This window comes from Syngnathoides biaculeatus, chromosome 11, assembly GCF_019802595.1.
Source record: "Syngnathoides biaculeatus isolate LvHL_M chromosome 11, ASM1980259v1, whole genome shotgun sequence".
NCBI lineage: Eukaryota > Metazoa > Chordata > Actinopteri > Syngnathiformes > Syngnathidae > Syngnathoides > Syngnathoides biaculeatus.
The window spans coordinates 21,082,355-21,107,133 of NC_084650.1; the positions used below are offsets into that span (position 1 = coordinate 21,082,355).

The 24,779-nt window shown below is 41.3% G+C and overlaps 1 protein-coding gene across 1 annotated transcript in view; it reads right to left on the reverse strand.

Annotated features, from left to right (window-relative positions):
• Window positions 1-24,779, reverse strand: part of tenm2a (teneurin transmembrane protein 2a) — a 336,697-nt gene that overhangs the window by 46,612 nt on the left and 265,306 nt on the right. The window contains exons 11-13 of the mRNA XM_061834544.1: window positions 16,503-16,709; window positions 9,933-10,164; window positions 2,485-2,723 (exon numbers count right to left, since the gene is read on the reverse strand). Of these exons, the coding sequence (XP_061690528.1) occupies window positions 2,485-2,723; window positions 9,933-10,164; window positions 16,503-16,709 (678 nt within the window). The remainder of the gene's footprint in view (window positions 1-2,484; window positions 2,724-9,932; window positions 10,165-16,502; window positions 16,710-24,779) is intronic.

Here is a 24,779-nt window from a genome sequence, read left to right on the forward strand (position 1 = left end):
TCAAAACCGTCCATTTACAACATCTGAAAAACAGCCTTGGAGTTTTCCAAATTAAGAACAACAATACGCTATTGTGTGTTACATATTGAATTGTAGCCAGCTCAATAATCATACAGAATTTGGAAAACTCATGTTTGAAATAGTGTCAGATGATTCTTGAAAATTGAAGGAATTCATCCTTCAAATACACGCGAGCTGGTTAAAATGCATTAAAATAAACCCAACATGTTTGGTATTTTGATTATATCAGGCAGGTAACCTATTCATTTACATAAAACCTCTTTTTTTTTGCCACACAAATGCATGCATGGAATCGGGCTACTGCATTTTAAGCATCATAGGAGTGAAAAGAGAACACCAGTGTGTCTTGCTTGAGGGCACCTGAGTCACGATAGCTAGATAGATGAATAGATATGATATGATCAATCAGTCCTTTCAATTTCCCAAACATCCACCCACCCTCTGCCAGTCTGGAGAATCAGGGCAAGGATTTTTGTTATTCAGCTAAACCATGGCTGCCCCATTTAGTTAATCTGAATGTCTATTTATTAGAATGTTGCGCACATACACGCATGGACTTTCCTCAGACACTAGCAATAGCTTATTAATATTATCTGGAGTCATATCTTGTGGGATAAAAATACAAATGTGTCTAACTGTGGTAATACAAAATCGTGGGCAAAATAAATTTTCAATTATACAGTATGTGCTATTCAAGCATTATGGGGAAGGGATGTGGGGAGGACCGAACCCCCTTGGCCACCCCGGCTGCACAACTCCATACGTGGTTGTCCACTGCAGTGTGACCGTGAAAGCCCAGGAGAGAAAGGATCTGTCTTAATGCCAGGGGCAAGGGGCCTTGATCTGCTCAGGGAGGACTCTCAAGGGCACTCTGTGGAGAGAGGTGAAGTGTGGCCGCGCGCACACACACACACACACACACGTACACTTACATGCACACACAGACACTCAAACAAACATAGCATGTGCACACACATTTGCACAGTTGCATTCTTGACAAATCCAGGGGAAGGTAGCGGGGACCCTCTGGGTGGAAAGATGGATGATGATGTATACCGTACATATATATGACTATCAATAATGTAAGACACATTCTAAATAAGTTATGTGAAGACCATAAGGGGTGGGGTTGGGGAGTGTGTTTCTGCTGATGTGACTTTGCAAAGGCTTCACAACCCCTCTCTGTTGATTTTTGTCTCTGGGTTAAGAGGCCAATCAAGGGCTCGGAAACACATCTGCCTGCACCTTCTCCAGCACGCACAGACGCACGCAGTTCGCTTGATTGTCTTCCTCTCTCGAATGCCAGCGAATCATGTTAGCAAACACTGGAAGTATGTTATGGATTAGTAAGCATGCGTATAAGAATGCATTCATTACCAGGAGTGCCCAAAAGTGATGCAGATTTGTGCATGTGTGGTCATAATAATGTGCACCAGAACATAGGTGTGCGCCTAGAATTTATGAGCAGATATGAGGGCCAGCCAAACAACATAGAACATTACTAATGGATTTCTATTCAACCCGTTGCTATTATTGTGGATTGGCTTATGAGAAGAAGGCAAGGTTGGTGTGTATGCACCGGCAGCTGCTGTCAGAGCAGGGATATACATAAAAGGCTCAGGGTAGAGATGTATATAGGAATAGAAACTGGGGATTCCCTTGTGCATTATCTGTTTATTGCCCATACTAAAGAGAACAATGGCAAGTCACGTCATCTGATTATTTGCTCGAGTGCAGTGACCTCACTGAAAAGCTGATGGGCTTTTATTTAGAATATGCAATTACCAAAAATAACACAACTGAAGAATACATGTGATGACAAAAGCATTGTTTTTTTTTTTAACAATACTGCCATTATCACTTATTATTATTTTATTTGGTTTCAGTACTATAGAATTTCTTTTGAAAGTTACATGGAAATGCGTTTTGGCAATGCGTTAATTTTTGCTGGTTGTATTAACTACCGTATTTTCCGCACTATAAGGCGCACCCTTAACAAATGGCCTATTTCAAAACTTTTTTCATATATAAGGTGCACCGCATTATAAGGCACATAGAATAGACGCTACGGTAGAGGCTGGGGTTACGTTATGCATCCATTAGCTGCACTCAAGGCATTTCAATTAATCCATATATAAGGCGCACTGGATTATAAGGCGCAACATTGACTTTTGAGAAAATTAAAGGCTCTTGGGTGGACCTCATAGTGTGGAAAATATTATAGCAATTAAAATAATATATGTGTGTAATTATATATTTCAATCTTTGTGAGCCCAGTCAATGGAAAATAAATATCGTTGGATGAAGCTCGAGGACCAAACGGGTCTTCCCTGAGACCAAAAACGTTATGTGCATTCCACTTTATCACGCTCACCTGCACTGTCTAATTGTTTAATTCCTAATGGGATATTCATTTTATTTATTCAATCCATAAAATGGAATTTCTTGATTGATGATACTCACCGATAAGGTAGGACAATAGGATGGCCAGCAGGGCAGCTGCAGCGATGGCTGTCACCGCTGCACATTTCCAGCTGCAGTACTTGGAAGGCTTCTTTAGCTTGAAGGCCGAGCGGGAAAATGTGTTTCTGGGTAGCAAGCGAGGGGGTGGCGAATACACTGTTCCAGAAGTGAGAGGGTAGCCGGGAGACGAGCTACTGAACAACGGGGTGGTCCCAGACGATGTCTTGAATAAGAAGTGCCTGATGACAAGAAAACAGGACACAAAAGATGTTAGTTGTCACTGCTGAGGGTGTGTACAGCGTCATACCAACAAGGTGATTTTTAAAATAGATTTTCCTCTCTATATATGGTATATTCAAGTGTATTCAAATCTTATGCATCAGAAAGGATGGCCCAAGTGGTGGCACGGCATCTGGAAAATGCCTTTGTTAAAATGCTTGATATACAAGAAAACAAAAGTTATGCGTGGATTAAGCCTTGTAAGGGAAGCATGGATTAGACGCTACAAACGAGAATTGATATTTTTGGCAGTTGGGTCACATATGTGGAACTCTTGGTCCAATTCTTCCCTCCAATATTCTCTTCTCGCCATATGATTTTGAACATGTTTGAACTGATTGAGTCTCCAGGACAGCCCGTTCCACACCAAGGTCACTTTTGAACCGTCAATACTGTGATATTTCCTCTAAATTCCTTTGCTATGCTTCTGTTCACACAACTTATATAGGCCTTCACATATGATGGCTGTGGAGAATCTCTGCTGCTCCTCTTCCCTGTTCTCATTGCCCCAGTGGGGTCAAGGCTCAGAAAGGATAAAAGAGGAATCTAAACCATCATCCCTTCGCTCATATTACCCATTATCCTCTGCTATTGCTGCACCTGCTCACACACTGCACAGCCCCTTCTGCATTCTCACTTTCCATTCAACACTTTCCATTCTGTTCTTTACCCATTTCCGATTATATTATTTTTCTCGGCACATAATGCATCTTTCATTATGCATCCCTTCATTCTCCTATAAATGTATTTTCTTCAAACTCTTTCTTTTTAGGCTTACATTGGTCTGAGTGGCAAGGAACATTGTAGACATGGAAAAAAATGAAACAGTGGACTTGGAGAAACTTTTTTTTTCCTCTCAGCACACATGAAAAAGACTTTTACACATTTGTGGGACCTTTCACCATACTCTGTCATGCACGTACAGGAAGTGAGGAGGTAACACGGACTCCCTTAGGTGAATGTGACCGATTGGAGGAGATGAGGTCACTCCGGCATCAAAGAAGACTGAAGACGGACATTTTTGGTCAGGATTCCTTGAATGTGTTTCTGTGTCTTTGTGAACTGTGTAGGACTCTTGCAGGGACAACAGTCTTGCAAAGAGGATATTTTTTGGGATACCTCAATGAAACGTGTGAGAAAAATAAATATAATTTATATAAAACAAAATTCTGCATATAAAGGTGATAGCAGTTTAACCTATACAACAGTAAGTGTGAGAAAAACTGACCTATTTATTATGAATCAATGACTTACATAAAGTAACTGATGGGCACATCTTGACCTCTGAGGGGGCAGTATTGTGAACGCAATGAAATACAAACTCATCGTAACAAAGTAGAAATCACGATCTAATCTTGTTTATTCTTCACAGAGTTTGAGGGATATATGCCAGAGAGTACTGCTGTACTGCAAATGGCAACCTCCATCCTCAACTGGGCTCCAGTCAATCACAGGCACAGAGAAGCAAACACACTCATTGACTGAGTGGAAACTAAATCCTACCTGCCAACTTTATCCGTGAATAAAAACGAAAGGATGTCTTCTTGAGGGGGCTACTGGTGTTCCGGTGGGGCTCATGCTTGTCTTCGATGTGCGTATAAATTGATCTGGACATGTTGCATGTCATGATTTTATTTTGTTTGATCTTGACAATAGGGTCCATTAACCCTATTGTTAAGATCAGTTTTTTAATGAGTACTTTATATTCATTCAACTTTTTTTGTCCACAATACTAGAAATGTTTAATAATTTCAAAACTGTGTGAGTGTCACCCCCTTGGCTTTAGGTGTTAAATTCCGATTAGGCAATAAAGATCAATCGTAATCCACTGCAGTTGTTTGATTTGATGACTGCTATTTAATATGTGCTTAACTAGACTCAACTGTGTGATGGGCTGTGTCTTTCTTCTGTCTCTAACAACTGCTATTTCATAAAAGTATGTCTACTCATCTAAGAACAGTCAGTGAAAACAGGTGATGTGTTCAGAGCATGATGATATTGTGTAGGAATAGCATTCCAAGCTATCAATTATTCAGTCTTGCCCTCTCATCATCGCATGCCGCTGATTGTTGGATCAGCATCCAGCTGGATTCGTCTCTTTTCCGCCTTCAGATCCCCCTTTTTACCTGTCAAGTGAGTTTCGTGACAACAAGGCAAGACTCGACAAAAAGAAGCAGAAAAAAGGCACAGGCAAAGAAACACGAGGTTACTCTCTAAAAATAGCTGCCTCTCAGTGACAAAACCATCAATATTAATATGCATGCATAAGCTTACACAAACCCAAAAGTAAGGACCCTTGTGTTTACATGCACGCACGCACCAGGGTCAACCAGCGTGTGATTTTGCTTCAACTCATTTGCACCACCCGTGATGCTACCGGCAGTGATTAAAAACAATGCAACGGATTTGTGCAACAACTGGCAAATTACTTGCATTCCACCTGAGACAATGCACAGGATATGAAATACATGCATTCAAGTCAATCTTTAGCTTGACTGCATGCGCAGGGGCCACTGTGAGCTTGGTGTGAGATGAAAATATGTCTACAAGCCATACTAATTACTACTAGGAATGTAAAGTGTCTAATGTACTCTGGGGAGGTAATTGACATTGATTTATGTTGCAGAGGACCACGGAAGGTTGCTATCATAGCAGGCAGCTGGCAATCACAGCTATGTATCATTAAACTGGGTTGTGTGTGTGTGTGTGTGTGTGTGTGTGTGTGTGTGTGTGTGTGTGTGTGTGTGGATGTGTGTGAGCACTGTGGAATTGTCCTCAGTGGTCCAGAATGGAAACGTCACACATAATTAGAGAGTGCTGACAGAGACCCCTCAGCTACACCCTTTTCCTCCCGCATGGCTAGAAGCAGCAAGTAACGACTGCTACCCTACTGTCATCTAATGCATGCAACACTCGCTCACACACAAACACACACACACACACACACACACACACACACGAGGAGGAGCCACACACTAACACATACACACAGGGATTCCAGCCCACGCACAAACATTCACAACTGTTGTGGTTTTTCTTTCATGAGATTGCCCCGCATGTGCTTGAAAACGCTTAATTTGCATCTGTATGGGAAAAAAAGTAAGACTGGAGGATGGACAGGGGGCTGAAGATTAGAAGAACGGTTGATGTATTTTCACTCCATTGCGACCCCATTGAGAGAATAGAGGACCTGGACAATTAACCACAGAACAGAGAGCGTGCTGGGTAATTAGCAAGAAGTCAAAGCTAGCATTTCCCTTGAGCGAAGACATTTCTTTTATTTATTTTTTTTGCAAACAAGCACACACATTCTTATTTCTTCAGTCCACAAACATGTGGTTGCTCTGTATAGTATGGTGAATCGTCACCGTCAGAAGACAATTAACGGGAAGTCGACTCTGGATGGAGCCAGATCTGAGCGTGAAACAAAGGGCTCAAGGATGTCGCCCTGAGAATTGTTTCCAACCACAGTTATGGGACTAGGTACAAAGCAGAAGGACAGATGGATGAAGAACAATGGCCATTCATTTGATGGATGCTCTTCTGAAGGAGGACACGATTGTTTATGAGATATCAAATGCATCCGCGTTCTCTCATATGGTGTTTTTGTTTTCCTTGCAAATACTACACTATAATAATAATGCTCAATTGGCACATCTTGAAACTACTTTTTTTTTTTAATCTGAGATGGGAACAAGAAGAAGACATCAGAAAATAATAAGAATATGGTGGCGTACCGTACTGCTCTTTGTAAGGTCATGAAAATAAAAAAAAGTTGGGTTCATGGTTTTAAGGAGGAGGAGGGAAGGCTGCTGCAGCGCAGGCTGAGAGGGGCAGAGTGGGCGCCTGTTATAAAGTGCTTGTGAAATAACAGCGCAAAAAAAAAGTGTCGGTGTTAAACCCTCTCATCGGGGAAAGTGTGGGTGTTGAAACACCTCCCCCACCTGACTCCACTCCAATCTCAGCCCAAAGCCATTACTTTTCTGTTCCATTGTTTTTGTTGCTTGAACAAATAATACTGGTTGGCTAAAACGGACTCAAGTTTGAGTATTATAGTGGCACCTCTTGCTTCGATGTGCACTTAACGGCCAATAAATCCTCATAGATTCACAATTTCAATATTTCCGGCCAGCATCACTCATCAAAGTCCTTATGGCCTGAAAATCAAAACACCTGTAATACAAGAACATATATGATACTCCCAATTCTGGATGTGCTTTAATTGCTCCCATGTATTCCTCCCCTGTCGTTCCTGCAGGTAGCATCTGCAAATCTGTCCCAGAGTAATGCTGCTAACTGAGCAGCCCAATCCCCTTTGCTCGCTGCTACTCCAGCCACATAAATTGAGATGTTGCACCCATCATATTGATCGTATTTCTCTCCTTGAATTGGGGCTATGGGCGTGAGCAGAGCTATGGCTTGAGACTATAGCGCAGGACTGAAAACCCATATCAATTTCCCAAGCGAGAGATGAACCGTAAATCTGGCGTTTTATCACAAAAAACCAGCACAAATCTGAATCCGCGTTTATTTACAATGCAAGGTTTTGCACTGCTGCGCAGAAACATACACCATGTCACACAAACTCTAAAATCTTATCTCACACCAGTAAAATAATCCATGTTCTAGCATCTACCCAGGCTTCCTTTTTTTATCTCCTCTCTCACACTCCCCAAACAATCTATTTGTCTCACAATATTTTCTTATTTGTCTCCCCATCTATTTCTCTCTCCCACCTCTTCCAAAAACTACATCTTCCCATTTTGTTAGCTCAATGCCTCCCACAGTATAGTTCCAAGTTGTATTTTTATTTCGATGCGAGATCACTCCTCCCTCCCTAGTCTGTTTTCATCAACGTGCTTCCATTGCCAGTCATCCAGACCCTGGGGGTGTCGTGAAGTGATCAATCTTCATCCTCTCAGTGCTGTCGCACGAGAGGGTCAAGCCAAAAGACATACATGCGCATAATCGCAATGAGTGGGTGACAAATGCCAAGATTTACATACAATCCCAATGAGGAAAGTTTGTTTCAAGCACACATGGAATAGCAGATAAACACACAAAGGCACACAAACATATCATCATTACCTGAGTGTTCCTTTTTATATTATACAAGTTGACAAAACAAATTTATTTTGTTTATAATTGTGGTTATAAATAGTTGGTCAAGCTGGCACTACATCACACCAAAATACCTTTCCAATATGTCACCCTTGTAGCTAGAGCTCTATTTTCTATGATGCAGTACAGAAAACACACTAAATAGATGATCAAATCTGAGCAATGTTTTTAATTGGTGTTGTTCGATTTTACAAATGAGCCTGATGCTTTAGTAATAGTTTGTACTTATGACCGCAAATGACTGCGACTACATATGGCCCCCCTGCTGAAAACCGTATCTCCACCAGACATCCACATGTACACGTGTGTCAGTACAGATTGAGCATAAACCCGTGATCAGTGAAGCTGAATTAAACATAGCCAGGCCTCATTAATGTTGCAAAGGGCCGGCACGCTGGGGAACACGTCCAAAACCATCAGGGCTGGAAGCCCCTGTGCCCAGCAGGAGAAAAACAACTACAGCTTACGGAGTAAACGCTCTAAAACGTGCACATGGAAGAGAACATAAACTATACTGAGCGTCACTCCCACCGCCATGCCTCACTGCAACGACCCGCCAGAAAGCTACGCCCTATAAGTCCTCATGTGTACAGGAAAGAGAACATTTGTTGGGCTGAGTCAATGGTTTCTATTTCCTCCTTATTCTCTGCAGGTAGCATGTAGACAGATTGCAGACTAACGGCAACGTGCTTTGAACGTTTTACTCAAGATCAAGAGGATACATTGACGTAGAAGGGATTCATCAATCACAAGGAAAGGAAAAAAAAGCCTTAAATTCATAGTTAGGAATGCTGACCACATGTGGAACTGTAATGATTATTTTTCATTTTCTTTTGACATATTAATTTAATGTAGCGGCACAGTGGTTTAGCTGGAAAGCTTTGGCCTCACAGTTCCGAAGTCCCGGGTTCGCCTGTGCGGAGTTTGCATGTTCTCCCTGTGCCTGCGTGGGTTTTCTCTGGGCACTCTGGTTTCCTCCCACATCCCAAAAACCTGCAAAATTAATTGGACACTCTAAATTGCCCCTAGGTGTGATTGTGAGTGCGGCTGTCTGTCTCGATGCGCCCTGCGATTAGTTGGAAACCAGTTAAGGGTGTACTCTGCCTCCAGCCCGTTGACAGCTGGGATAGGCTCCAGCAATTCCGCAACCCTTGTGAGGATAAGCGGCAAGAAAATGGATGGATGGATGGATGGATGGATATTATTGTAATGTAACAGGCTACAATTCTCTGTTGCAGGGCTCAGCAACCTTTTTGAGGCTGAGGCCTACTTCAGGAGCACCGATCATATGAAGGGCTACAAGACCTGTTTGCAGCAAATTTCAGACTCAGTTCAATACACATACATAAAATATTTTTGTATTAATTTATTGTACTAAATGACATTACAGGTATCTTAAAATTTTAATCTATTAATCTAATTTAATGTAAGCAAGCCAGATTCAGAATTTAAAGCACAAATAATAGTAATAATTTGTGGGCCATGGTATGTTTAGAACATACCTTGTGGGTACCTTATATGGTCCTCGCGGGCTACCATTCGCCCGCGGGCACCGCGTGGGTGACCCCTGTTCCGTTGTGTAGATTCAGTGTAGTGGAGTCTAAGTTCACATACTGTAGAACAACCTCTATCTTAGTTCACTAAACTGTCCAAATAGCTTTCCCAACATCGTTGATAATATTAAACTGGTGTCACACACAAGGAAGTCACAATGAGCACTGAGATGTCGTTATAGAAAATGTATGTAGAGTATATATGGAATTTAATGTAAATACTCCTGTTTTAAACACTGAGTTCAAACAGTTGGTCCTGAAAGTAAAACATTCCAGACCAGTACTACGACCTCCGCAGCTCTTATTATTTCTCTTTAACAGTTCTTTCTAACACCATCATCGTGTGCTGACAGTAATGATGCTTAGCAGCATGTCTCTGTGCTTTCATTCCTCACTATCGATTACCGGGCAGCACTTACTGCCAATGGCTGTGGATATCAGCATCAGGTAAACACATTGACTAAAATTAGAAGCAAAGACAAAAAATCCTCTGACCTGGTTTCTAGCGGGACATTGCTGTTGAGGACCCAGCTGTCTTGGAGCTGCACAGACTCGGGAGTGGTGGGTCCATCTCCGGTTCCAGGTGCTGGGGCGTGAATGGGGTTGCGTCCCCCTCTCAGGGTGTTTCTGTTTAGGCTGTTTGCGGACTGGTGGGACAAGGTATGATGGTTGTGCGGCGGGGGCACCGGAGGCCGTAGTTTGGACTGGGTGTGGTGGTTGGCCACCCCTGGAAGAAGACAAGACAAATGTTTCAAAGGAACATTTGACACAAAAAAAATCAAGTGAAGATAAAAAAAGTATAACAGGTAAGTCAAATCCAGTAAGAAACCATTCGCGCTGAATGTTGGGCAATTATGTTGGGGAAGCAGGTGTCACAATTTCGAAGGTGAGAATTTATTAATGCAGAATTTTCAGCAACAGAGACATGAATTTGACCATTATTGCGCATACATCTTTGAATATATTGTTCAATGTTTTAACAGTTCTTTAACCTCGGTCGTAAGGTGCATGTTTGTGTATCTCTTTATGTGTGTGTGTGTGTGTGTGTGTGTGTGTGTGTGTGTATGAGCAACATTATAGCACTCAGCAGAGAATGCTCCCGCTCTCATCCTTGCTGTTAGACTTGGGCGCAACATATCAGCTAGAATGCAATACTGGCCGTTCCAGCACTGAGCTAATGGACTGTTGAGTGAGAGAGCTTGAAAAACAAACCCAGATGACCCGTTCATACATCCCATTTCGGTCTGAGGCTCCATGTGTGCGTCATAAGCAAGAGCTTGTGTATTTGTGCATAAAAATCAATAAATAGCATACTGTACAGTAAGGGAAAGCTTCACACACACGGATGCACATTCGCAACTGATTTAAAACAAGCCGTATAATGCAACTCAATCAACGGGGGGAAAAAATACCTTTGATGTCACTCATTTATTATGGGGTCAGATAAAGACATGATCAGATTATTGAATGAACTGTGATATAAATGGCTGATTTTCCACAGACATTGTTTTCATGAGTGAACACATCTAAGTGGAGAACCGTATAATGACTGTATTTGCATGTTACAAGTTGGAATCAAAAGACAAGACTCTAACCCACTTCATATAGGAGATGCAACATGAGGCGGCATCAAAGAAATCTTTTGGAACACAGTCACATATGGTCTCCTTCACTGATCATCTCTTCCTGAATTTGATGAGGGAAGAACAACACAAAAGAAGAGGGGAAATGAATTGGCTACTTCTCTTCTTCAGTATTTGTTATTAAGAATTTGTCCTGAATGAGCATTCAGAGCAGATGCGGGGCAGCGAGCTCTCTTGTAATTCCAGCTGCTTAAAAGGTGACCCGCTTCCACCACCATTGTAGGTGCCACCCACATGCCACCGAGGAACAGATGCTTGTGAAATGAGAGACGGAGAGAAGAAGACACTAGGAAGATGGAGGAGGTCTGACCTATTCTGAACAACAGAGACATAAAACATCTGTTTGCACTTGCAAAGATGCTCTTGGGAGAAAAACACGCACACGCAAGCACCTGAAAGACAATTTATGATCAACTCTTGAATCGAACATGCAGAGAGTGTAAATTCAAAATGAAATAGGCAAGCGTTTCTTGTCCTCTGCTTGTCCTGCTATGTCTTATATCATTATTTTGTTTCCCTTTTTGTCGGTGTCCTTTGCTGATTTGTAAAAGCACCCAGGCATAAATGTTGCTTACTAAAAGTCTCTGATAAATAAATTTGGTGACTTTGTCTCTTTGCAGCAGTGCTATAAATGTGAAATAGCACTGGCGTGCACCCGATCTGCACAAATACTTATTGGGACTGAGAAAAAAATACGTTGTTGGCATAGACAAAAAGTCCAGGTGATGCAAGTAAAAGATAATGCATTCCCTTGCACTCCATTGCTGTCGCTCAAACAAAAACAAAACATGAACTTCTTGCTCTAAATTATGATCATATTTTTGGGGTCTAATTTTTAAATGTATATAAATATCAGCACATCTGCTTCACAGTTGGGAGATCTCAGGATTGACGGCAGCGGCCGTACTTTGTGGAATTTGTATGTTCTCCCGAGTTTTCTCGGTTCTTCGGCTTATTCCCTCATTTAAAAAAGATGCTTCTTAGGTTAACGCAAGACTCGAAATTGTCCATAGGTGTGACTGTCGTTTTTTTTTTATTAATACAGTATATTATTGTAACTGCTCACATTACAAAAACTGACCCCGCACCCGAGTTATTACATTATTATTCTCATTAGGGAAATATGGAATCTTCCACATTTGAATTTACAGAGGAGAAATTATGTGGGATTGTTTTTGCTAAATTAATTCAATAGGAATAAGATACATCAATGACTCATTGGTAATGTGTTGCAATGTTTTATCGCCGACACACACGTATAATTAAATGCCTCGCTGACTTTACCCGGGTTTTACAACCAGAGACTAATTGCTTTTTTTGTTGTTTTTTTTCTCAACTTTGACACACACAAGAGAATTATTTCAAAGAAATTAATGAACAGCCAAAGTATATAAATATAGAGAGCCACGACAACGTTAGGCTGCCCGTATAAGTGACAAAGCTGACACACGCAAATTTCCATTCTTTTTTCTTCATCCATGCAGAACCACTGAAAAGAAATCATCTGGTTAACAACTGGAGCCGAGGCACCGCACAGGAGCAGTCCACTTGGAGGAAATGATTCTGATAAAATAAGGATAGCAGACTGATCCATTTAAACTGTCCACTTACTAAAGTACCAGCCGCAGGTAGGCTAAGAGGTTGTTTAACCAGAAAGTCAGTTTGACAAAAGACAAAACGTGTTGGTAAACAGAGCAATTACGGAGCCGCTAGATCTCATTTTATTCCTACGTCTGACTGTATCTCCCTTTGTTTTCTCTCTCTTTCAGTGACTGGGCAAACAGCAAAATATTTTCTCATCCATCTCTGTTGGTTTTTTTCCGCCTCAACAAAAGCTCAGAGCTCCTCTGACTGCTTTGTGTACCGACCCAGTTTATTCCCACCGCGTTCCTGGCGCCCAACGAAGGGGACGGTAGCTGTAAGCCACAGGGTTTGGCTCCGGCTAATCCCTGGAAGTTCATTACGTCCCCCAATTCAAAGGACACTCATTCAGCAGAGAAGCATTAGCCTGCTCACCTGCCACCCCTGTAAAAAACACCTTCTTCTGAGTGTGTTTGTGTGTTTTGCCAGCTGGCTGCAGCAACCAGCTGAGGCAGTTTGTTTTGCAGGCCTGAATAGGCAAAGTGTTTATTGACATTTACTGTGGTTAACAGAGAAAAGTTGCTGGGTAGGACGTGTGTGTGCACACTCAGCAGTTAAGCGGGATTATTGCAGGCCTGTGCCGCCGCCTTCTCCTAAGTGCCTACCCTCTCTCTGTCCTTTTCACTTCATTTCTCCATTTCTTCACATCATTTGTCACATCCCGTCTTTCAATCCTCCCTTTAACAAAAAAAGTAATTTTAATATTTTTTTTCCTCCACAATTTTTGCCTGATAGCTATGCTAACCATGTATTACATCATATTCCCAGGTCCTCTTAATTCATGCCCTATGTTTGAGCAAATCGCTCTGTGGCAATTTGTCATTTTTCCTCAAACAAGAGGGAAGGACAATTTGCGGAGAAAGAACTCACACAAACACACAGTGGATACTATTAGAACAGACAAAATAGACACAATGACAGAGATACACATACTTCATCTCTGAAAGTAAATGCTCCTGATGTTGCAGAATTCAGAATACGAGAATCTCAGTCAGACAAAACTTGAACAAAGTATTCATTATGCTTTGATGGTCAAAGTAACAAGTTGCCCGCAAGATTAAAAATCCACCTTGAACTGATTTGGTTTGATCTTAAATGTTCCTCTGTGCATTAAATCATTCATTCGAGCAGCACAATGACACTGAAACATGCACGTATACACACACACACACACACACACACACACACACACACACCCTCTGCCTTGGCTAGTCATCTTTGTCTAATTAGGAGGCAATAATCCACTAGAGAAGAGTCATCACGTTCAGCCAAAAACAAACTATGAGCACAAATCCAAGTGTGTATTTCACCCCCAAACACACACACTTTTAAATGCATAAGCACCATAACGGAAATGTCACCCTTACATGAGCCCAATTAGAAAAGACAATTTGGGCACAATAAGAGAACATTTCTTTGGTTTTCCGTTGTTTCTGCATATTTGTTTCAACAAAGCCATTAAACATTGATTATGTTAGCAGTGACTTAAGGTGACTTCCCTGGCAGCAGAACGCTAGTCACTTCAGGACTAAAAATAACTCAGCTTTCCCCCATGCATAATGAATGGCGAGAGACAGCGCTAACGTTAGCTCTTTCCAGGAGTGATCTACTATGCTCCGTTTGGCCGTCTCAGCTCTCCTGGCATTCTGGGGAAATGTTACCAGACAGGTGCTCTGAGCCAGATTTTATTCCCATACAAACATTCGCAAACACCTAATTCACAGGCAATGCACAGTTGTGTATCATTCCATTCAGCTGCCATGCTTGACTAAAAACACAAGAGATGTCTGTCCACCTGTTAGCTTTGGTAATCGCAGACTACTTTGCCAATCCAACACACACACACATACACACACACACACACACACACAACACACACACACACACACACACACACACACACACACACTCGTAAACAGCACGGCGCTTCCTGCAGGATTATCACACCGTGGTCAGTTTCTGCTTGGCCTGGTCAGGCTCATTTCCTTCTCAGCGTCCACTCCCCACACGAGCACATCCAGCACACATATGGCGCAGGGCCCCATTCGTGCAGACAGACATGCAGTCACATGCGGAATGTTTTATTTAATTGCAGCCATTTACAAGTCCTCCAACATGCCAGGGAAGTGCCAGGCTGCCACTCTAAACTCATTTAGAATACATTATAGACAGCCTGAGCCATTGCCTCTCTTTGCAGTCATTAGATGGGCAGCTTTTCTCAATATTCCCCACCCACCATTTGAGCACCGCTCGGCATAGGCTTTGTTGCCTCTTTTGACTTTTTATCTCCAGTGCCATCATTACATTTTGGTATAAATCTATTTTTAATTTGGTGCTTTTTTTTTTAATTCAGTCTTTTAAAACTTTTATGAAAAACTTCATTTTAAACAACTTCACAAAGTTTGTCACCCTTGCTTGCCGCCTCTACGTTCATAAGTTCAGCCCAGATTTGAAAGAGGCCCAGAAGAAAAAGTGTGGGTGTCTGTGAAAAAAAGCGCAAGAGATTGAGTGAGTGCCTTTGAGCCTCACTTTCCCTCTTTGCCAGAGTCTGCCATTAGGGTGTCAGTGGCAGAGTGAATTTATTTGCTGTGCGGTTACTGGGCTAATGATTGATGTTGCCCCAGCAAACAGTAAACCAATTAGAAGGCCGATGTAACGTCATTTTAAAAGCCTCCTAATCACGTTCTTCTTGAACCTGGGACCCGGGCCTTCCCTAATGAAGATTTATACTGGATCAAAGGAGAGCCTAACACCATTAACAATAGATTGTATTCCACCAAAAATCACATTAGTACTTTCCCTTTCCCTCCCATAAGACCTCCGCTAAATATATCTGCTGATTACGAGTGCAGAGGAACAGAGGAATGGAGAAAGGAGTGGAGAGACAGACGTGCATGAGGATAACTGTGGTTGGCCGCAGAAAACTAATTGTTGAGACAAACATGAATGTTGATGTACATCATTGTAGTTGCACGTGTTCATGCGAGGGAAATAAATGACGGCAAATTGCTGATAGCAGGACACGGTGCCCATCAATGTAATGCCCATCAAGAGAAATTCGAGTGGACTTGGAGTTGACACTAATTCATTACTCTTTTGTCTCCATGTTTTTCAATTAATCACATCCTTATATGTCATTCTGTGAAGAATTACTGATGGGATACTATATAAATATTCAGCCATCCATTTTCCATACCACTTATTCTCATCAGGGTCACAGGCATGTTACCCCCCCACCCCAGTTTTTGTATATAAGATAGGACAGATATAAGATATTAGATTTAGCTTGCAATAATCAATAATCACTCCAGTATTCACTTTTAAGGTTGAAAAACTACACTGGCGAGTTTATCACACCATCAGTAATAAACACAAATCTAGTTTTTTTCTGCTAAAATATAACATCTTTCATCATCTTTCATTTAGTGTCATGTCAATGGTTGGTGTGGGATTTTCTGCTAGGTGGCAAAATTAGCTCCATCTGCTGGGTGTAACTTAATAACGAAAAGTGTTCATGCGCCCCCTTCTCATAATGCTACATGTGCCCCCCCCCAGTTTGAAAACCACTGGATGAGAGTCTTTAGTTTGAAATAATACTGTATATATCAATTTCCATTATTCTCACATGATAAAAACTCAATGTCAAGCCACAGCTCACCCAAGATACAAAACAGAGCAGCAAATGCGCACATAATGACATAATGCAAGACTATGATGGATGAGGTGAGTGTATTAATACAATTAAAGAATGATGGGGCGCATGAATGGGTCGCTTTCTTACCCGTGGAGGACGGCTGCCCCCGGAGCAAGTATGAGTCTTCCGGGTGGGGCTCCAGGTGAGAATGGGTGGAGTTTTTCTCCAGGAGGGGAACCTGGCACTCCCTGATGGGCGGAGAAGGGCCAGGGGAGGGGTGGTGTGGGGCAGACGAGGAGGACGCATGGGACGGAGGGAGCAGGGAAGAGGAAGATGTTGGAGGCAGTGGGCGACCTGGAGGATGGAAGGAGAGAAAAGGCGAATGGCGAAAGTTAGACAAAACAGATGGTGATGGCTGCTTTTCTGAGCAACGTGGAACACGCAAACAACATCACTGTCAAACAATGTTACAGCATAACAATAAAAAAAAAAATCAACAGCACCATGTACTTGGGTATATGAATAAAATAAAAAAAAAATCTCACAAGGAGTATTTAAAAGTGCAGATGAAAAGTGTTTACTCAGTGACAAATGAGACACAAACTCACAATCTGTGTGAACAAATGCAAAACAATCACCCTCACTGTCAGGCAACCCTAATTAAACAAAGTTTAGTCCATCCAAAGTGAATGCATGACGAATAACCCCGCACCGTACAATGTGTGCAATTTAGCTGAAATTTACAGCAATTTGTTGACAAAAGTCTGCACTTCTTGCCTCATGCCTTCAATTTGTTATTTGCCAAAGGAAGAATGTGCTATTTCCTTTTGCTGGAATCCGATGATGGGATTTGAGTTTTCATTAGGACCCACACCCTTTGCACAGTTCTTCTCGACATGGCTAAGACACACGAATAGCCACTCTTTAAATAGCCAGAGTCCTGGGATGTGTGGACACAATCAGGCTGTCCCGTACACCAGAGAGACAAAAGGGGGATAGAGAGAAATCACTCTTCTCTCCAAAGGTTTGGAAATCAAGGACAAAGACAAATCTAATAAATTCTATTTAGAGACAGCTCAAAATATAGAATAATTATGTCTGCCATATTTGTCGCTCAATCAATCAACAATACTGTAAAAATGAGGCCACAGAGTTCATTTAATCCACTAAAGAACTCAGGTTATTATCGCCACTAATTAAATAGTTTAACGGAGACACAGTGACAATGATAATCATTTATTTTCACTTGATTGTGCCATCAAAATGATGATAGCCTTTGGCTCTAACTGAGTTTACGCTTTATGTTTTGTCCTGCACTTTTGCAAGCTTAAATGCGTGCATTTGTAAAAAAATAAAGAAAAAAAATCCTCTTGAGCTTTATTTTTAGCTACCTATTCACTTTTCAAATATTGATCTTCTGTCAATTCACAAGGAACAGAGAGGTTGCAACAGATGACCTTGCTTTGTCTCTTCTTCCATTCATTTTCTTTTTGAACAGAAGAAAATAAAATACAGCAAGAAGAAAGAGGTATTATTTGATAACTAAAAACATGGCCATGGATATAAATACAATAATCAGTGCTTGTTTGTCTATCTGTGGCCTGCGATTGGCTGGTGATCAGTCCAGTGCCGACTACGCTTCTCTCAACAAAAGTTTTCTTTGGTTCACTGAAGACTTTAAATCAATGCTTGGTGTGTTTTTCTGCTTTTGACCATTTAGTATTAAAAATATATAGATTTATTTATTTTTGTTGTTGCAAGTGTTTCTTTTAAACAGAGACAGTGACAGGAGCTCATCTGTAATGTTTTGCACTTTGCTACCAGGGTGTTGCCACACAAGTACTGCTTCAGTTGTTTTTGGCAATAAAGAAAAGAGAATTGCTGTTAGTAAACACCTGGACTCTCTATCTTTAAAAACCAAAGATCAAGTCCGAAACCTTGGCGTTCTGATCGATTCCGACCTGACTTTCAACAATCATATCAAATCAATCACAAAAACTGCCTTCTACCATCTGAAGAACATATCGAGAGTGACGTCTTGTATGTGTCAAGCAGGCGAGGAAAAGCTCATCCATGCTTTTATCTCAAGTAGACTTGACTACTGCAATGGTCATATAACTCCAATCCTAAAGTCCTTGCACTGGCTTCCAGTCAGCTTTCGAATAGATTTTAAAGTTCTGCTACAGGTCTATAAATCATTGAAGGATTTAGGTCCTGAATACATGAAAGAAATGCTTACAGATTACAAACATAGTAGAGCTCTAAGATCGACTGACTCAGGTCAAATTGTGGAGCACAGAGTCCAAAGCAAACATGGTTAAGCAGCATTTAGCTATTATATGCTGCACACAAATGGAACACGTTGCCAACAGAGGTGCGGTCAGCCGCAAGTGTGAATGTTTTTAAATCCAGGTTGAAAACTCTTCTTTTTTCCCATGCTTGTAAGAATATATCCATTTTTTTTGCTCAAATTACTTGCACTGTATGTTTTGTGTCTTTTTTTTTATATTTTGTTTGTCATTTTTATTGTTTTAATGCCGTTTTAAATGTTTTAGTTCTTTGTTTTCAAATGCCTTTAATCATGTAAACATTGAGTTACCTCGTGTATGAAATGTGCTATACAAATAAATTTGCTTTGCTTTGCTTCTAGTTGTACTATAATCAGAATAAAAAATCTTTATATGGAAAAAAATAACCGTCATGCATTGATTTAATTTACTTACTATATATATATATATATATATATATATATATATATATATATATATATATATATATTCCCCCCCCTGTGCAATATAGTGTCATGAAACAGTGAATGGTATCAACGCACAGAATAGTTGGACAGTCTCATCAACGTGAGGTGTATTAATCAATATACAGTGGGTGCCATCATGACTTTATAGAGATGCATCTGATAGAAGAGGAGCCAGAGTGTTGGTTCTGCCCCAGCTTAGAGCCGTGTGTCATGGAAACCAGAGCTGGCATCGATCGCCGGTTCGGCATTAACTGCACCCCAGAGAGGAGCAGCTTTTTCTTCTACTGTATATAGATAGATATGTGTCTGCCCATATGTGTGTGTGTCGGTGTGTGTCTATACGCAAGCCTGTGTTTGCATTGTGCGCTTCCGGTCAATTTCATTAGTGCAAACTGAGAAAAAATGGATAAACAGCGGCAAAGCAAATATTGGTGGTGTACATGAGGGATTAGATGGGAGGGAATGTGACAGACTGATGTAAGGGCTGCGTTGAGGGGGCAGTGGGCGGTGGTTATGCAAGGGTCACGGGGTGAAGTAGAAGAAAGGAGAGGACAAAGAGGTGAATTGGCTGAAAAAGGACAGGGAAAAAAGACATTTGAGAAGACTATTTTTAACAATAAAATGAAGCAGAAAGCAATCGAGGATGTAATTAGGCAATATGAATGGATCAGGAAAGACAGAAAAAACAAATGAAGAGGTAAGGAGGGAATAAACAACCTTTACTTATGCAAAAAGAAAATTGATAAAAAAATTAATCACACACTTCTACTGATGTTTGAGATGGTCTTCGGCTATTTGCATATTTTACAAGGCCTCTAATGGGGCTGTTGGTGACAACATGCAGTGGTAAACATCTGCTTGTGTGTGTGTCTACGTGCATGAGTGTATAGCAGCACACTTCCAAGCCCGCTTTACTTCTTTATGGTATTAATGCATTTGCAGCACACAATTAGATGTGCCTCAACTCACATGTGTAAGGTTATGTATTTTCTAGGGTAGTTATTAATATTTTAAACCACTTTGATTACAAAAAAAGACCAAAAAAATGCTATACTTGGCCAAAAGCAATTAAGGGAAAGTTAATCTCTTTAGCAATTATGCTGTAGGGCATCCTTAACTCAGCCATTTCTGCCCGCTACATTTTCGAGAAAGGTCAGTGAAAATTGGTTTGTGTTATTAGAACAAAAGCTTGGCAATGAGCTCACGTGGTTCTCCTGACAAGCGGATCGTTGCCATCTTTCAGCCGCTTCCCTGGCCATCTGTATGTATTTCTCCATGACAGTCATTTCTAAAATCCAGTGTTGGTTAGCGTGATGACTAAACGCACTACAAACGGATTCCTGATGCTTCTGTTCTAAAGTGCAGGGATAGTGATGCAACAATGACGCATGATACCCCTTAACTTTTGTATATAGATTGTTGGTCCAACTCTGCAGGGGCATTACAAGGTCTTAATTCTGCTCATTGACTCTACAATGATGTCTCTCTTTTCTGTCCTTGTGACTATTTCTGTTGCTCCATTGCCTCCTCCCACCCACCTTGCTTTATCCATCCATCCATCCATCCATCCATCCATCCATCCACCCATCTGGCCGAGGTGAGGACCGGTCGGCTGAGGAAGGCGACGGAAGGGTGGAGGGATGGAACGACAGCTGGAGCCCCGTCAGAAAAGGATAGACAAATTACCCCTCTAACGACAGTCGTTCATCATCTCTTCATCTAGCCCATATTTCCTCCCAGCCTTGGCTCCACACCTGGATAACAACACTGCAAAAATAATCCCATAACGTGACTCTTGAAACTGCTCTTATTTCACCGCTGTTGGCGTACCGTTTAGTCAATCTGTTTGAGGTTCAATTTGGGAAGTAATAACGCAGCGATAAGGGGACGATGGGAGACGGTCCAATGAATTGTGCACAGGAAGAAGGGGGAAAAAGTGAACTGGGCAGACCTATGCTGGCACATGTTGAGAACCATTACCACAGCTGCTGTCAGCACAGATGTTAGACTGAGGGGGAGCTGTCAGTCAGTGGCCGCAAACATGCAGCGTGGATGACATCGCTTCCATCTAATCTTCATCACTTTCCTCTTTTCCTATTCAAGCCTTTTCTTGATATCTAATAACGCCATGAGATGCACACCTATCGTGTGATTGAGTGCAACAATGGATGCCACATATTGCAGATGTCAATAAGCGCTTCCTGTCTGCTTTTCCAATCTGAAAAGTGTGCTGTCACAACATCGGCCACTTTCTGTAATCAGTGCCACTGCAGCGAACGAGGGGAAAAAAACGAATAAAGAGAGGACAGAGAGATAAGAGCATGATTCAACAGACTGGTGCTTGCGCAACAGACAGCGCTTTAATTAATAAAGTTGGGCTTTTGCAGCCTAAAGAGACGATTGTATCACCAGCTCTGTCTTTGATGTGTAACGCAGTCTGGGTCCTTCTCTGGCCTCGAGCGTCTCTCCTCCTCGCTTTCATCTCGCTTGCATTATGCCATCGCCCCAAAAGTATGCAGCAGCTCTTTCAAAAAAACATACCAGCAAAGTCGTCTTCTCAAAATGCCTGCTGATGAAGCAGGAAGGTGGGAAAATGCTGTGTTAATGCAAAACCGACTTTTCAAGTTTTTTTTCCTTTTTCCTCTGACTTATCATTTATCACTGGTCAGTTCAAATTATTTCTATGTTGCTCAACAATTTGGTTTTGTTTGCTTCTGACAAACTGGTAATGACACTGATTCTTACAATATTTCTGGAATAATGCTAATAGACACTGATAATAATGTGATAAATTGGGTACAACCTGGACTGGATCTCCATCAGTCTCAGGGCACATACTCCTGAGGACAATTTAAAGACACTTCAATGAAACTCAAAGTAAAGTTTTTTGAATGTGGGAAGAAAATCCACAAAAACATGCGGAAAATACAACGTCCGAAATTGAAGGTCTCTATTTGTTTCATCCTTTTTGACCGATTAATTAGTTTGTAATCAACAATTAATTAGCTAATGCCGGAAATTCCCATTTACGCTGTATATTCAGTATATATTACAAAACATCCAATGTGCAACCTGGAACGTTTCAGCTCTTCCAATTTTTGGCAACTGTTACAGTAGCTGGTTAATGAAAGTGCTTTCAAGCCACTCCAAACGCTCTCCTACATTTCAACCTCAGCGGTGCTGGTGTCATTGTTGTTTGTGGTAGGAAATTACTTTGTTTTATTCCTCCCCCAAATGTTAGATTTTTGTTTAATGTTAGTTTTGTGAATTTTGCCTTTTTTTTTTTTTCATTCCAAGTAACCAGGGAGCAATACCAATCTCTCAACTCACCAACTCATGTAGATATTAGGATGGTCTGGATTAATAAAATGGTGTTACAGTTTCTCATGACAACTGTGACTGTAACTAGACAACACTTTGTTAAAGTTAGTCATTTAATTTGTAAAGTAAGTACCAGTATATGAGGTATGTTACCATCAAATGTAGCATATGAATGTTGATTACTTTGGGTGTGCATGAGCGTTCTCCAGCCAGAGCAACCCGAGGCACATTAATTCTGCATGTATTTCCAGTATCTGTTCAAGTGACAGTGCTTTTATCTCAAGAAGAATAGAGCAAAGGCAAAAACACTCAACCTTTTGACCTCACTGCAAAAGCACAACCCAGCACCTCTATGTATCTACTAATTGAAACATGCCTTCTTGTTGCTGGAAAAATGTGTGTGTGTGTGTGTGTGTGTGTGTGTGTGTGTGTGTGTATGTGTTCATGGTTACACGTTAGGATGCGACAACACACTGTCCATTGTCAGATGCCCACTGCGTATCTTGTGGCAACCATGATAAATGCATTACCATATAAATTACATACATGTTGCTGGTACTATGGGTTGATGGTATTGTAATGGATTATTGCTTTGGACCTTTCTTGCAAACAGTCAAAAAATAGCCTCCTCTTTCCATAAAAATGCAGCCACATATACGAGTGCAAGACGCAAATTCTCCTGTATTCTCCAGGTGCAGAGGCAGTCATCCTCGGCTTTCCATTATCTCTAAACATACTCTTTGCTAAGTCAAAGGATCTGCAAGAGAGTCATCATCTGTATGTGTGTGTCTGTCTGTCTGTGCATGGTGACAATTCATATCCACAGGTAATGAATCTGCGATTTTTAACTATGCAATAATATAGAAAGGACAATCCTATTGTAAAGCACATTCATAATGACCAAATTGAAACACTTTTTTTTTTGTATTAACTTGTTTGAAACTACACTATTCAGTCACTTGAGGCTGTTGTGGATTTAGAAAGCAACTGTATATATAGTGAGAGGTGCCACTGTGGAGCAGCTGAAAAATGTTGGCCTCACAGTTCTGAGGTCCCAGATTCAATCCCGGACACAGCTGTGTGGAGTTTGCATGATCTCCCCGTGCCTGCGTGGGTTTTCTCCGAGCACTCCGGTTTCCTCCCACATACCAAAAACATGCAGCATTAAATGGACACTCTAAATTATCCCTACGTGTGATTGTGAGTGCGATTGTTGTCTCTATGTGCCCTACGAGTGGCTGGCGACCAGTTCAGGGTGTACCCCGCCTCCTCCCCGTTGACAGCTGGGATAGGCTCCAGCACTCCCTGCGACCCTTGTGAGGATAAATGGATAAGAAAATGGATGGATATAGTGAGACACTCTAATGAGTAGAAAACAGATTATTTTAGATTTTTAAATTTTGAATGAATGCTGAGTAAATAATGTAACCGAATGCTCCAGTCATGTTAAAATTGTGGCAAAAATATCTTTTTTTCCCCTTTTCTCAGCACAGCATCAACAGCATGCCCATGTGGTGCAATTATGCAGTTAGTACAGATTCCCAGGTGCAGGTACCTATATGAAACTCCTGTACAACTATTGGTACATTTTCAAACATTTTTTTAAACTAAAATTCTCTCTTGAGGGCCATTAAAATGTCATGTGTAAATTTGTATGACATTAAAGTTATGCATCATGGACGCTTCCATGTTTTCTCGAGAGAAGAGATGAGAGTGACACATAGAAAAGCTGTTTGACTCTGTGGAGGTACTTCTCTGTTTTGGCACTTTGTGGAGATGCCAGCCGAACAACAGAAACATGGCTCCAGGCTTAGGAACATTGTCTTATATTTAAAATGTGTCGGGAGCATTTGTTAGTAGGTTTTTCTTTTTTTTTTTTTTTTTTTTTCAGATGTTGCAGAATCTAAAAGCTAGGAGCAATAAATTATTTTTGATGCAGCTAAATCTAGTGATGCAGAAAGGGAACAACTGCAGGCCAAATAAACACATTGGTGCTTCCTTTAAAACAACCAATTAGTGTACAACATGTGCACTGAAGGTACCATTGTCCGTGACAGATAATGGACCCAAATGGGCCTGCGCAACTTACTACTCCAACACAAGAGTTTAATAACAATTTTTTTGCTTCTACACAAATAAAAAAAACATTTTGAATTGCTCCCACTGGGAAGCTATCCATCCATCCATTTTCTTTTCCACTTATGGTCACAAGGGTCACGGGGTATGCTGGAGCCTATCCCAGCTGTCAACGGGCAGAAGGCATGGTACACCCTGAAGTGGTTGCCAGCCAATCACCATGCACATAGAGACGCTGCACTTACAATCACACCTAGGGGCAATTTAGAGTC